Here is a 16,109-nt window from a genome sequence, read left to right as displayed (position 1 = left end):
ATAAGTCACTAGTAGACACGTTTCTGGGAAGTACGCCCAAAGCTGTTCCGTCTAATAAAAATCTGCAAAGGTGTGAAGAAGTCACAAATGCTGAATATCTCCGTGCTAGACGGAGTTCTAGACTTTCTATCGCTTAATCTAAGAGAACGGAGGCGAACGATAAGGATCGGAAGGAAACTTGGCAATCACCGATTTCAAAACCACTGCGTTTCCGCTTCAAAGGCACCAAATAAGTACTGATACGTCCATTGGAGATGATCTTGTTCTCAGATATACAAAGTGATCATACTGCAGCTCTCTGACCGAGCTTGTGAAAGTTAAACTTACTTAACAATCAAAGTCAAATGTTTCTACAACATTTGCTACATTTATTTGAACTGAAAACAAGTTGCAATTAATTACTATTCTCAATTCCTCGCCATCTCATCGGAACGCTGGTTCGTATCAATAAGCCAATATTTGTTTTCCTCTAAACCTCTTGAGATTTTCCTCCCCGGGTTTATTGGGCGGCCTCGTATCTCGCATTATACGGTTCCGTAATTATTCCAACCGCGTCCTTCGTTTCCTTTTCCACAAATCACAGCCCAGTGGAACTCGCTTCCACTCTACGCTCTGTATAGCATACCACATAGATTCGGTATACAGAATCCCTCATCCCCCGAGCTGTCGAAGTTTCACATAAATCCTGACTGGACCATCCTTCCCCAATTCCGAAACAACGTAGAAAAAACGAAATAGCTAATTTTATTTTTCCGGAATTTAAGCCTGTAGTACAATAGTGAGATAAGTTGAACTTATTAAAGCTTTGCACAACATCAGTCTTTCCAAATAAGAAAACATAATTCAATTACATCTATCTTGTTGTCAGTATAAATAAGAATGAAAGAACAGATTGTGAAATCCGAACAATTTTCTCAGTATTGAATCAAACGTAAAATCTAATAACCTTTTGGACATCGTACCATTCTTCAAGTTCACACGTTCGTTATAAAATAATTCTTCAGAGACGAGCATTACAATATTATCCCAGTGTTTATGAAATACGCCGTTCGCCGTGTTCTGCCGGCGCTCGGGTCTAAATAAACAAAAACGCACGAACACACGATGCACCATGAAACAATAATGAATATATTGTGTTTTGATAACAGAATCGAACATTACTATTATGTGCGTTAGGTCTCTAATGAATGCCAAAAAGGTCCACGTCCCTTGAAGTCGTATCGAGAATAAATTATCCGAGACGATGAAGTATGTTGTCAATATTTATATCGCCGAACGTTTAGGCTACGCGGCGAATTGTTAATGGACGAATCCCGCTACACCAGTGGTATCGCTGGAATATTATTCATTCTGTTTTTTGTACTTCATTCCTACGAATATCGAGTTTTAAGTCATTTAAAAAAAATCAGGATTCTACTCAACACCTCCCTGTAATTTTCTTTGTTAATTTAAGAGCTCATTAAACTGTATTCTTGGCTGAAGGTAAATAATTAATACTCACAGTGTTTTAAATCAGGATCATACCGTGTAAATCGTAAACGATTCTGCCATAAAAAAATGCCACGTATAAAAGTGGTTCTAACTTAAAACTCGGCACTGATGGTTTTGAATAATGTGTGTTGTATTGTGCCTGTAACAATGTATTCATGGATAGTTTAGTTCGGTACCTACTGCCAACTACCGACAAGAACCACGGCAATACACATACACATCGTAGCCACTTATTATGATACAAGTCCCGCCTTGTACGCAGAGTTCGTACGCAGAATAATACAAATTGCCATTAGCGATTCAACAAGGGCAACTGGTTTCATTTCCTGACTCGGTACTATCGTAAGTCTTCGTGTGCAATCGCCAGCATTGGCTTAACATTATTATAACCGACCAGCCGACCAAAATACACCAATACCTAATCGGAAGATCTGATTTTTGTTTATTTATCTGTATTTTTAATATCCAATTCGAGAAACAAGAAGGATTGTATTGATATTTGAAAATACGCTTTTGAAATGTTACCTGTTGAGGGCATTAAATGATGGCTTATCGACTGTAGAGAGATAGTCCCTATCTAGTCACCGTTTTGGAGCGTTTGCGACTCACCAAGTAACCTCCCCACCTCATGACATACAGTTTTTGTCCTCGGCACTCGGCATATCACGACATGCCTCGCCGCGTTTGGCCTCCGTCATTTACCAACATTTACTCCTTTGGTGATACGAAGCAATCCCTCTTAGTAATCTCCTTTTTAGCTCAGTCTACCTATATAAAGCAAGCTGAGCACTTCCTCATTTTTTTTCATTTATAACTGCTTATATTAAGTGAGTACTACTTTTGACCTTTGCGATTAGGTGTATTTTACAGATCGTTTGATGGTTATTGCCAGTGGAACAATGTAACCTATCAATGTTGATCTAAATGCAGAGGTGTGGCGTGAGTATAAAGGATGTACGTTCCGTGGTGTTAAATTTATTGCGGAAAACGCCAATAGTTCTCGTGTCCTTTGGCTTCACTATCGCACGTGTTGTTTGTCATAAACACCATCTTATCATTTCCTGCCTTTCTCGGCGGTGATGTAGACTCTCCGTGTTGACTGCGAAACGACTCTTTTACAAATCTTTCTTCTTCCTGTGTTCCTTTGCAAAGCGGCTTAATGTTTGAGTGAACACAGAACAGCGATTATTTTGCGTAAACATGTTCGGACTTATAAATTTGGCTAGGATTGCCCTCAGAATATAAATCACTTACAAATCTATGTTTTCGATAGTCGAAATACATATTGAAGCTCTCCAGTCCACTCGAGCCAATTCTCCCGGCGTAATGTAACATGCGTGATGAATTCTTCTCCACACGCCGTTCAGTCTATTACCATCATACTCTCAGTCCATTAATCATTCCCACCTTACAGAGTTCACACGCCAAGGACGCGCGATGTGTGAAAAAACCATCGCAACGAAGGCAAGGACTGACTGTAATCATTATTGTTGATTAATAATATTTATTTTCTTCACGTCAGTTCCGCATGCTTAGCTCCGAGATCGAGCGAGATTGCAAAATGTGGAGTAACGGAGTGTTACTTTATCTTTAACACCCATTTTACACTTTGAGAAAAAGTAACCTTTAGCAAATAAATTTACTGAAAATCTAGTTCGTTTATAAAACGTGCAAAGTAAGCTTCTCGAGCTGATCGTGCAAAAATCGTTTGATAAACTACTTTAGCGTATTCATTTGATTGTTCGATGTCTCGACATGGGATATTTCATGTCGTCCTTTACTTTAATTGATGTCCTTTTATCTTTCCAATGTTGTTCCACTTTGGTTTCTTAATCTGGTTATTATTTAATACACCATGCATGTTACATGCTCCATGCGGGCTGGCGATATTATTTTTATTTTAGAAAGCGAGCTGCACTCGCCCTTGCACATCAGCAACCAACTTATACCTAACGATCAGCTAAATTATTATCTACTTCAATGCCAACTTAATGTTGTCCATAGTTGACGATTATAAACTGCACTCTAAACTTTCTTGAGCAGTTCAGGCGTTTACTTGACTCCTATTTCTCTCGGATTATGCAAAGTTTTTATCAAAGTCGTCTACCTGAATGTTATGCACTTGTCGGAAATGTGACATATTTTAATTTATTGTTCACTTTGACTTGTTGTGTTGGAGTATCGGAGACAATGTATTGTGTGCACGAGATTGTTGAGGAATAAAAAATATAAGACAACAGAGCGACGTGGATAATTATTAATATGCCAATACATGGCGGAGCTGTGGCTATTAAAAACAACATTATGCATATATTATAATATTATATCTATATCAACATCAACATATAGCCGCGCTGCCGATTCAATGTAGATTATACACTAGACACAATCTCGTACACGTGTCTCCCGGCTATTGACGATTATTCAAACTGTTGATAAATAAGCGAGCGAGCACTTCAATTTTCCGTTGTTACTTTCTTTGGATGTTTGGCAACAGACTTCAGAAAGGCTCTCCGTTCAATTAATTGGCTTGCACAATTTATTGCACATTAAAAAATACTACAAGTTATAGGCCATTTAAACAACATGTGTATATGCCCGAAATATGAGCTTAATTTCGAGTTACGATTATTTTTAACTAATGTTTTATTTTTCTCTTGTTACAGACGAAAAAGAATAACCCCAACCATATCAAGAGGCCCATGAACGCGTTCATGGTCTGGTCCCAGATTGAGCGCAGAAAAATTTGCGAAATGACCCCTGAGATGCACAATGCCGAGATCTCCAAAAGGCTGGGCAGACGCTGGAAGACCCTGAACGACGTGGAGAGGCAGCCCTTCATCAACGAGGCGGAACTACTGAGACAGTTGCATATGCGCGAGTACCCGGACTACAAGTACCGACCCAGGAAGAAAACCGCCAAGCCCGTCCCCAAGTTGGCCCCTCCGCCAAAGAAAGCCAAGCGCTCTCCCGCCCACAGGATCAGGAACGACTCCAACAACAACAGGAACTCCGTGGCACCCCCTTCCCCACCCCCCGCGCGCTTCGCCCCACTTCCGCCCAGCGCCGCGGCCAAGGTGCCTTGCTCTCCGTCCTGCGGAGCGCCTGATTCTCCCGAGTCCGCCTCCTTCGACGACGAGTCGCTCATCCTGGACGTATCCCTGGGCACGCACGACGTGCGTGGCCTGGCCTCCATGGACAGCATGCGCCACCAGCCCATGGACACCTTTGAGCTGTCGGACTTCTCCGAGTTTTCCCCGCTGGACTCGTACGACATAGAGGGGTTGGACGCGGCCAGTCCTCGCTCGGGCTCGCACCTGGAGTTCTTGTGCCCGCCCGACGTGTCGGACATCCTGACGAACATCTGCCTGACTCCCGACGACTACTGGGTAAACACGGAGTTCGGCTTGAGTCCCTGAGCTGGCTGCGCATTTGCCGTGCTGTTTTTCTATTTGGTCTCCCGCAGGCCCCACCTTGTTCGAAAAGACGATCTCGCTTGTTTTCCGTTCGGGGATTCGGGCGCCTTGAGGTGTCGCGAGGCTCGTTTATCATTTTTGCCACATTAGAGTGCCTAGATCCAATTCGATTTCGAAATATTTGGATGTTATGTACAAAGAAAAACGTAGTCTTAGATTTGGGCTGAATCGCGAGATGTCTCGTGCGTTCGTGTGTTCGTGTTACGTCGGATTGGATGAGAGTCGTGAGTGAGTGCGCGCCCGGGACACTGGGAATACTGTATTGTATGTGGCTTTTATCTGTCAACTTCAAGTACCTACTATTGCTGCAGCACTGCTGCCCTCTGCCTTCTGCCCTATGCCCCATGCCCCATGCCCCATGCCCACCTGGCTGCTGCCTCGTGGTATTAGATCATGTTGTGGTCCGCACAATCGCTTTACTAGATATCTTGTATTATGTATGTACCTATTGAAAATAACAATATTATTATATGTCTACACGGTTAAACAAAATGTGCTATTTAAATTGATATTGAGAAATTTAAATAGGTAATTCAAAATATCCACATATCACATGATACAATACGAGAATAGAGCTCTGTGTGTAGTGCTCCCTCTGTCTCCGGCCAGGTGCTTCTGTATGATGAAACGATGTGATGTATGCAGTAGCAGGTGGGCCCAACAGGCGCGAGTATACTGAGTTACTGGGGAAGGTGTTCCGATCTCACATGGTCGAGCCCCTCTAGGTCCGACTGAACCCCGCCCCTAATACCTCGGCCCTACTCGCGCTCCTTGAGCCTTCTATCTTTTATTTGATAAAATACCATTATTTACGTTAAATCTCATAAGTTTTACGAACTAATAATATTGTAATATTTTTTTACGTTGCTTGAAGCAAAAAAATTTCATGCTTTATTTAAAAATAATGTAGATTTATACATTTTTTACAGTGTTTTATTTAAACTAAGTCAAAATAACTTGTATTTTTTATCTTTATGACGTTAATCACTTAATTTATGATTTCAATATAGCTTTAACATATTATTATTGATAGATTGAATAATTTTAAAGTACATCCACTTCAGCGATGGCTTTTCGTGTATCCACTACCAGATATATCTGAAAAATGCCAACACAGTCGACTGTCATACAGTACAGAACTATCATGCATAAAGTTTTAGCATTATCTTGATTTCCCCAATCAACTTCTTATTTCTTACTATAGTAAAAGCAATTATTATTGTTATAGATTTTTTACCGTTGCAGTTTGATCTACAATCTATCAATTATTATTCAGTATGCAAGTTCATCCGTTGTAATTATAGAATAATCAGAATAACAAGGGATTTAAATGTAACGATACTAATGCTAATGAGTAATGAGTAATGACATTAAAACGAGAATAATTCTCAATAACATATTAGAGTAGCGAGTCCCATGCGAGTGGTTTAATGATAATATGTGTCTAGATATCTTTTTTAACTGTATGTATACTTTTAAGGATTGATACAAATAATGTAGTGATTGTGAACATTATATTTATGGCAAGGTATATATTTTTATTGGCTTGACAGTGGAGTTATAATAGTGGATTTGTGTGCAAAATAACGGCCTTATATAAACTATATACATAAATAATTTGAATGTTAGTTATTGTTTTTTTTTGATAAGCCATTTGCAGTCACTTTCAAAGGAAAGGACTCGACAGATATTATTTTAAAGTAAATTCTCTTGATCAAAAGATTAAACTAAGCGAACAAATTTTAAAATCAACATGACTTTATTTTTGAAAACGTAATATTTTGCACTTTTTACAAAACTATGATGACCATTTTTAGTCTGTCTTTCACCTTCAGTTTCCGAAGTAATTGGCCTCTGTTCCACACAACTATTGTGGTGTTAACCGAATACTGACAGTAGATTCCTTGGAAAGCCAACCAGACCCTAATAACATCTTCTTTACGTAATACGTACTTCAATTATAATCTAAACAGTTATTAAAGCGAAGTCAGATCGATTAGCCAAGTTGGCGACAGATCGGCGTTTAAAAGTAGGAACGTTAATGGTTTGAGTGGTTTTGAGTTTGTGTTTTAATAATAATTATTAAATTTACGGTAATTATCATCCATTAATAAAAAGTATATATTTATATTGTAAATCATAACATTGCAGTAGAGATAGTTTTGGTAAAAGGCTTTTGTGTCCAATGTGTCCCGTGTCCTTCGCCTCCCGCCTTCCGCCCTCCGCCCCCGCCTAGTGCAGGGCGGGCCGTGTTTAATCCTTAATTAAAATGCTTGAAGTCCTCGGATCCTTCTCGATAAGGAGAATTCGCTCCCTAAAGTAAGAGTTAGTAAGAGTTCCGACAAATGAGATAGATTTCATAGCTTTCGTTCCCGCCTCGATCATTTCCCGCCTCTGATTTAGTTACCTGAATAGATCTCCAAACGTATGATAAAGAACCCGAAGGTTGATCGGATGTTGAGGAAATTGATGTAGAATTATTAACAACGGAAATCTGTCTTGTCGTTTCTAACGGGGAATATTGTTGATCTCATTTTATTCGCTAAATGTATCCCTAATAATCAAAATACCGACCAAAAATCTTTTGATGCTCACTCGATATTCGATTTGCGTCATTTTAATTTAACGTTTATTCATATGAATAGTGTAATTATGGAATGGAATGTATAAGTGTCTATTTAATTGTTAATTTAAAAGTGCACGAATATTGTAAAAATAATTGTCCTCTGGTCTCTGGTCGGGTTCACTTGTTGACTGGAATGAACTCTTTCAGCGGCGAAAGCTTTGCCTTTCGCTCACCTGATTTGATGGGTAAATTGGGACTTTTTACGTTATCGTGAATATATTTAATCACCCGTTTAACTAAGATCTTGTGTACGAATACTGTAATATTAACGTGACATGGGATATTAAAGGTTCGCATGTTGTTAGACGTAGCACTGTTTTGACGCATTATTTTAAAAATATGAAAAAAATCTATTTGAAATTATTATCGAGAAAAAAATGTTATGTGAAATTATATTCACGGGACTGATGTAAAAATTTTAGCTCTTTGTTACGAAGATGAAACTTTGTCGGTTTTTGATAATGTTGACCCGATATTCCAAACCACTAGTGCATCTGTCAACTCTGTTTCTGGTGCAACTCTCTTACCTTTCTGTTAGTTACTTACCATAATAAGTATGTTAGTGTTCATATTATACTATTCAAGACCTAGTAGTTGCTTTGTGTGTCACATCATATATTAACCTAACCATCGTTGTGTCGTTTCTGCTCGTTGAACTCATAATCTGTAGGATTCGTTAGGACTGTTACAGCGGCGATTGTAGCCGAGGGTCGGCTGTCACTTTCGGTCACTTTCTGTTAATAAACATATAATACAACGATCCTGATAAGGGAATGTTTACAAGGAAAATGTTATTTTGATTGTAGGTGTCCGCCTGCTAGGTGAACAGTAGGCTGGGCGAAGTAAAACAGGGGTGTCTATATTTATATGTGGTAATGTTAGCGATAGGTCTCCGGTGTGGCGTGGTGGTGGTGCGTGGCAGTGGTGCGTGGCAGTGGTGCGTGGCAGCGGTGCGTGGCAGCGTGGCATCTCCTCTACGCCCTGGCCACGGTAGTCAGACCAGCTAACTGCAGCTACTCTGGTCCGGAGTGATTCGTATGAGATAACCGTCTAACCGTCTGTACACGACAAGTTCCGCCGGATCTTGAGTGTTTCCATTTGTTATAATCGTCTGTAGATTTGGAATACAATGTTATATATTATAGAACTTATTATCCGATTATATTACGTACGAGTATGATATAATATTATGAATGTATTATCGTTAAGTTGCACAATCAACAGCAATCAAAACAATATTTGAGTATATTTAACGACGAATACGGCATTTGTTATATTTCCTACCAATTACTTGAGTATTTGTCAAACGTGGTTTTATTACAAGTTCTTTTAACTGAAGAGTTGATACAGATTTATTTTAACAATTGTGTTTTAATAGTATATCATTGCAAAATTTAAGGTGTAAATAGAAAAGTATTGTTTTTTTGTGCGAAGATAATTCTTGTAAATTAAAAATGTTTTGTACATTTCTTTATTAATTGATATTTTAATGGACAGAGTAATAAATATTGTTTTTATGTTGTAACTTGTTATTGGGTTCTGAGGTTTAGTATCTCTAATAGCGTTTTCTTTGAGGAGTTTTTCAAATACGCATATTTGTACGTTATCTGCAAGAAAAGACAATTATTACTGGAACCAAGCATCTTGCGCACGCTTTCTGAATTAAACATTACTTGATATTTTAACAAATTGCAATAGTCGACATAAAACACAGTTGTCGCGACTGTGACACTCAGCACAAATTGTAATCTAGTACTAAATACATATTTTTATATTCAGGACATAGTTATCCCGAGTTAGTTATTTAATGAGGTTGTCTACGTGTTTTCAAATGGTACGCAATAAGTTATTAAAATACAAATATTCATTTTAAGGGTTGATAAGAATGCATGGATCATTTTATAAATTAATTTCAGGATTCGAAGGAATATATAACACGATCGTGATATTTACTGCCGATATGTATCAATGATATTAATGTCAGGATTCGAAGGAATATATAACACGATCGTGATATTTACTGTCGATATGTATCAATGATATTTATAATTTTGTTAATGTGTTTGTTTTTACGGGATATTCGCGCGTTTCTCCATTTTTAACTTTACTGAAATTCCCCGAGCAGCGTCAAGTTACGTTGTTGTATGTTTAGAATTCATTTTAACAATAAATTGCTGGTGGAAATTTCTGACCATTGATGACAACTGTGCTTACAAAATAAACAACTTTGATTTTCTTTGAGCTATTATTAACCACTCATACAGCAACAGCAGCTCTAGAGAGTTACTTTTCATCGTTTTTGAAACTGTCTTTTTTTCTCATTTCCTTAAGAAAAATATATTTTTATTTTCCTTTAGAAAATAAATATCACCTTTTGATATCTATCGAGGTATATATTTAATATTTTGATATTTATAAAAATAATATCTTGATATTTTCGAATCCTGCTTTGTGTTAATAATGCATAACCTCAAGATTCGTATCAAATAGCTAATCATATTAGTAATGTCACTTAATCCACTCTGAATCGTGAACCGGGTTTTTACAAACATGCGCTAAGCAACAATCTTGTACTAATTAGCTTCTCTTCAACTAGATAATAGTCCTAACAGGTGGATTGTTATTTCAATATTGAAGTTAAGTATGTGGATACCATTTTAAACTCCTGAAACGAAACTCGATAACTATAACTAACTATAACCGTAATCGTAACTGTGCGCTTTAAACAGATTAAATGAAATCACCCAAATCTCATTGGATTGTAAATGATATTATAACCGTTCTAAGAATATTGAAAACGCTCGATGTCGTTAACAAGAACTGAGGTCTCATTTGCTCACATATAGTCATAATATATATTCTTAAACAGTATAAGTCGTCTGTATTACCCTCACTTAGCTTCGCGGTGTGAAAATCAGCCTGCAACAACTTGCAGAACACGTTTTGGATATTCTTAGATGGTTTTATCTGTACAAGAAAAAGCCCACATTTTCACCGACGCTTCTATGATCATTGATCACCGCATCAGGACTTGTATGTTTTCCCCAGTTTTCTTAAGATGTGAATGTCGATATGTGTTAATATGAGTACATAGATATATTTATGAACATACATTTAGTAGGTGTAAGGTCGACAGAATATGTTATTGAATTTATTATTACTAAATATTGTATTCAAAAGATTAGCAATATTTTTGCATATGAAACAAATTAACGTGAAAATGTTCGGTTGACGAGAAGACGTGTATAAAAAAGTTTTCACTTTGTAATAAGTTTATTAGTTATTGTATCATAAAACTGTTTCTTTTGTAAATCATCCGCTGTCCCATGTAAAAATTATCATTATCTTTTGTTATTATTATTATTATTATTATAATAATGGTTTATAAATACAAATATGAAAAATATTAAAAAAAAAACTATTAGGTATTATAATACGATAACGTGTACATTTTGTATTGTAGTTTGTTTATAAATATTACATATATTATTATATTATGGGAAATAAATCATCAAATTTTCTAAAAAATAATTCGTTCTTTACATTAAAAATTCCTAAATCCCTTTCCTCACAAATCAACACAAAACCTCAGAAAATTCCACACAAAATGAAACCTTCTAAGAAAAGTTGTACGTAAACCATAACATAAATAAGACGTGGAAATCCAAAGGGTGTATATTATACGATGCACCTATCAGATGAGACAGAAAAATGATTATAAATTTTGCTGTTCCAAAAACGAATAGAAACAAATTAAATAATCCCGACGAAAAATGGATATTGCTAATTTACTAAGGAATCTCTATTCGTAATCTGGTGAAAAACAGGATTGCGGGCCCTTAACGAATAAATTGATAGGTTTCCTGATAAAATTTTAGTAAAATACGAATGTATTATTACGATATCGGAACACGTGTTCATAAAATCATAATATTTTCGCATTTCGTTATTATATATTATCAAGTAAATGCAGCTGCATGAACACGTATTCCGATATATTAGGAATTTACTAATAGTTTATCAGGAAATGGCCTGAAATTCCGTTTTTTAACCGGATTACCAATATTTTAAAGAGATTCATAATAAATAAAAAAAATTCTACGTGCAGTCTTATGGTACGTATACATTTGCGAACCAAAACGCGAACCTAGCCACAAATTACGGGAAAGGAACGAAACAACTGCAAGCGGTGTTTCGCACCCTTTGCGGTTGCTTCGTTCCTTTCCCGTAAGTTGAGATTCAGTTCGGCAGTTCAGCTCGCGTATGTAGACGTAGCATAATATGAAATATTGAACGGATTGGTTTGACCCTGAAAGCACACCGCTGATAGCTTCTATCTGAAAAGTATGCTGTCATAGGCAGAACTATACAGACGTCTTCACGCGGATCACTAATCTGGTTTAAAAGACGCAGCTTCAAGTAAAAAATGTAATAGAAAACATCCTTAATAGTTTGGACCCAAATACATCTAAGAAAAAGTTTCGTAGAAAACGACTATTACCCTTGGCCTGACATTGGTTTGTATTTTAAAGGTCGAGAGTAGGTACAAAATTTAATATTTATGTGCCTAATTCATTTATTTATATATTTATATACTAGCTGTACCCCGACACACGTTGCTGTGGCTCAGTCTGTCTGTGCAGATAGAGAAACAATAGCGCGTTTTGCTTTTAAATCCATCAAGATATGGTGCTGTTTTTCAAAGAAGAACATGTTTTTACCTGTGACAGGTGATATCTATATAATATAGTTATATAAAAACACACGCGCATTTGATTACAACGATGTGTCAAAATATCAAAGCAATCAGTGATGAACTTTCGGAGACTTAAGATTTTGAACAAACGAACATTTAGATAATTATTTAAATAGATTTTTTTAACATCATCTCCAAACAGGAGGCCCTGAAGAAAAAATCCCTCATTGCCTATGTCATATTTGGGGATACTGTGGGGAAGATCTTTTAGGGATAGAAAATAGAGGAAGTTCTGTGATGGAAAAGAGTAAGAGGGGTGGGTAGGAATCTGGGGACAGTGTGTCCAGGAGGGACGGGCGTATCCCTCCCACTGCGGTGAAAGGCGATGGGTCGAGAGGTCCCACCCACGCAGTAAGTGGGCTAATACAACCACCGCCAAGATTTAGACAAACCTCACCCCACGAAACCGGGCACCCACGCTAAGTCACCAAACGTGGCAAACCACTTGGGTGACCTATGGCGAGGGCGTTGGCTATCCATTAAATTGTTCCTGGGGCGGCGGTACCGATACCCGAAAACTCACTTCTCTTAGATGGATAAATGACTTACAGCTCACATTACGTGCGTAATATTTGACAATCAATAATAGAATATGGAATTATTGCTTGGGGAGGAGGAACAAACTCGGCTATCAATTACATACAAACCGCACAAAAAACGATCTTAAAGGTAATACTAAAAAAACATAGACTGAGTGATACAGACCAAATATTCAACAGCCGTGACGTACTAGATATACGCCAATTATACGTTAAAACACTACTAAAGTACATTTTTGACAAAAAAAATAAATTTCAACATACACAAAATAACACTAACAGACCAGTTAGACTAGCGTACAAAGAAAACATAAAAACTCCGACAGTAAATTCAAGCTTTGGACAAAGACACTACCAATACCATGCTATAAAAGCTTTGAACAGTGTAAAATTAGAAATTAAAATTTAGGAAAATAAAAATAAATTCACACACAAAATGGATTAATGAACAAAAAAGACAATATTACCAAAATGTCATAGCATAAAATAAAAAAAAAACCTACACGTAACACACAAACCCAATATAAACACACATCACTCACAAACACACAAGATTATTTTCAATGTATTATTTTTTAATTTTAAATATATTATTATGTATTTTTAATTTTAAATGTATTATTTTCTCTTTAAATGTATTATGTAGATTATATTTTCATATTATAAAATGAAGGCCTCAGCACGGGCAAGCCACCCAGTGAGGCCTACATTACTGGAAAACTTAAAATGTAAAAAATATTGTACCAAATAAAATAAATAAATATTAAAAAGTCTATTTTGTATTGTATGAAATTCTTCTCAGAATAATCGAGAGAAGATCTTACATACAATATATTTGAGTGTCTAATTAGCATCGTAGTAAAGTGAGATCACCCAGATATTGCAGGAGCAGTGACCCTCCACTCTGCAGGCTATGCACTAAAACTACGGGCCCGTTCCCACTTCCGTTTTAAAAACGGAGGCGGGTCCCGTTTTAAAAGCGGAAGCCCTAGAGGCTGTAGTGGATGTATGGAGCTGTTCACACTTGTCTTACACGATTTTAAAATGGATCCGGAATTTTTTGTCGGATGGATCGCCAGCGCAGCGCGTCCGTTTTAAAATCGTGTCGGAACTCGCTCGCTCAGTGCCCGTTCCCACTTCCGTTTTCAAATCGGAGACAAGTTCCGTTTTAAAATCGGATGCCCTATGGCCCTGTTTACATCTCCGTTTTAAAATCGGATCCTACTCTACGAAAAAAAATAATTGTCGATTCAACCAAAACATTTTATTTGCTCATTCTTCAGTAGACGATCATGCGCAATGGACGGCGGTGAAGCTCTTGCTGTCATGTGGTACGTATTTAAAAGAATGACAAAAATTAAAAGAAAATTTTGGGTTCACCCAATCATAGCTGAAAGATTTTTTGTAGGAACTTTCCAAGTGTGTTAATTGGTGAGTTGAGAAGTGATGAACTAAAGTTCTTTAATTATTTTAGAATGTCTATCACTTTCTTTAACCATCTACTGGAACGAGTTTCAGAGAGCTTAACATATCAAAATACAAAATTGAGAGAGTGCATTTTTCCTGAAGAAAGGCTATCGATATTTTTAAGGTAAGAAAACAATAACAACTCAAATATTTTGTATTATGTCTTTATTAAACTAATACGCTCTTCCGTGCATCGTGCATCTCATTTAAACTTTAAAAAATCCAAAATATATTTTGAAACAAGTTGATAATTTACCAAAATTTTTTCTTTGTTTTTCTTCTAATTTCTCAAAATCCGGCATGAATAAACAGCAAACTTCTCGCCAAACCGATAATTTTAATGAATTATTTTTATACCCTTCTGTCTTTTTATCCCACAGCACAACTCTTTCTTCGACCAATGGGATTAAAGTTTCAGGATTTATATCCTTATCCATTATTATAGTTTTAATTTATTTACATAACAAAATAACCAAATACAACCAAGCAGCGTGCCTGCTTCCTTGCGACTGGGAGCGGGCGGGGAGGGGTCGGGGTGTGGCGGGGACTCTGCCGGAACGACTAGGCGGCAAGTGTGAACAGCTCTATCACTAACTATATGATATTCTGAAAAAGCACCCGTTCCTCTTTGCCCATCCCTTAAAGCAGAGTAAAGCACGGACAATGCCGGGAACTTTAGTTACTACTATGTGACTGGCACGAGTGCAGTTCCTCAGAGTTGTACCGGTCTGCAGCCTTCAGTCTGCAGCCAAATATGCTCCGAAAATAATCAACTGACAGTAGTGGGCACCTGAAAAAGTAGATTGATTTTTTTTTTTCCTAAATATTTTTTTTTACGTTCGCTCCACATACGAAGCCCTGACGAAAATTATTACCCTAGGGACTATGTCATCTTTAAGGATACTGTGTGTTGGATCTTTTTAAGAGAAGAAAGGGGAAGTACTAGGAAGGAAAAAGGTATTACGGGTGGATTATAATCTGGAGGTCAGTGTGCCCAGGAGTAACGGACTTATGTGTTCATCCTCCCACCGCGGTGCAAAGCGATGGGTCTAGAGTGTCCTGCAGGAGAGGTCAGAAGATCTCCCTCAACTGGCCTCTCCAGATCCGGCCCAATAAGCAGTTGGTTTGGCAGACGCATCCGCTACCAATACCAACACTGGTCCTCACCCACTGAGAAGCACTGCTGCTCCAGTGGATAAGGTAGATATTTTTTATGTGCCCCCCATGAAATATTCTTAAAAAAATTAACCCGTAAGAAACAATTTTTTTTTACTATGATATATTACGCCATCTCTTGGGCCAGCTAAATTCAAGACACATTTTTTGTTGGTTTGGCTGAGGATTGAACCTTTCTCCCCAGGGACTGGAGTTAAGACCGCTAACACCTAAGAATTTTTTTTTATTGTAGTTTAATTTCAGAAAAAAGCGTGAGTGCGCGCGTGTGAATGAATGAGTGCCACCAAAAATGGATTGAATGTAATGCCATCGACAACGAGTTTCAGCGCGATTGGATGTCAAGAGGTGGGTTAATTTCCGCTTCCAAAATTCTATTTCATTGTTCCATTAATTATTTCATCAATCAAGAAAACAAAATCGAAATTCAAATAGATGTTCAAACATTGCTCCTCTGTGGCCATGTTCTTAAATGTACTAAGTTTGAGAAACCCTGGTCAAGCGACTAAAGTACCTAGTATTTTCTGAAAACGTGGTCATTTACACCGCCAGCTGTTCCGATTGTAAATATTATTATTGCA

General features: G+C 37.3%; 1 protein-coding gene across 1 annotated transcript in view; it reads left to right on the top strand.

The window, feature by feature from the left end:
- Window positions 1-11,069, top strand: part of LOC149418372 (uncharacterized) — a 124,545-nt gene extending 113,476 nt beyond the window's left edge. The window contains exon 3 of the mRNA XM_089638746.1: window positions 4,158-11,069. Within this exon, the coding sequence (XP_089494872.1) occupies window positions 4,158-4,910 (753 nt within the window). The 3' untranslated portion in view covers window positions 4,911-11,069. The remainder of the gene's footprint in view (window positions 1-4,157) is intronic.
- Window positions 11,070-16,109: the final 5,040 nt, after the last annotated feature.

The sequence above is a fragment of the Hesperophylax consimilis genome, chromosome 13 (genome assembly GCF_061612785.1).
Source record: "Hesperophylax consimilis isolate HC1 chromosome 13, BYU_Hcon_1.0, whole genome shotgun sequence".
Lineage (NCBI taxonomy): Eukaryota > Metazoa > Arthropoda > Insecta > Trichoptera > Limnephilidae > Hesperophylax > Hesperophylax consimilis.
The sequence above is the reverse complement of the archived record's forward strand: the minus strand, read 5'-3'. Positions and strand labels throughout refer to the sequence as shown.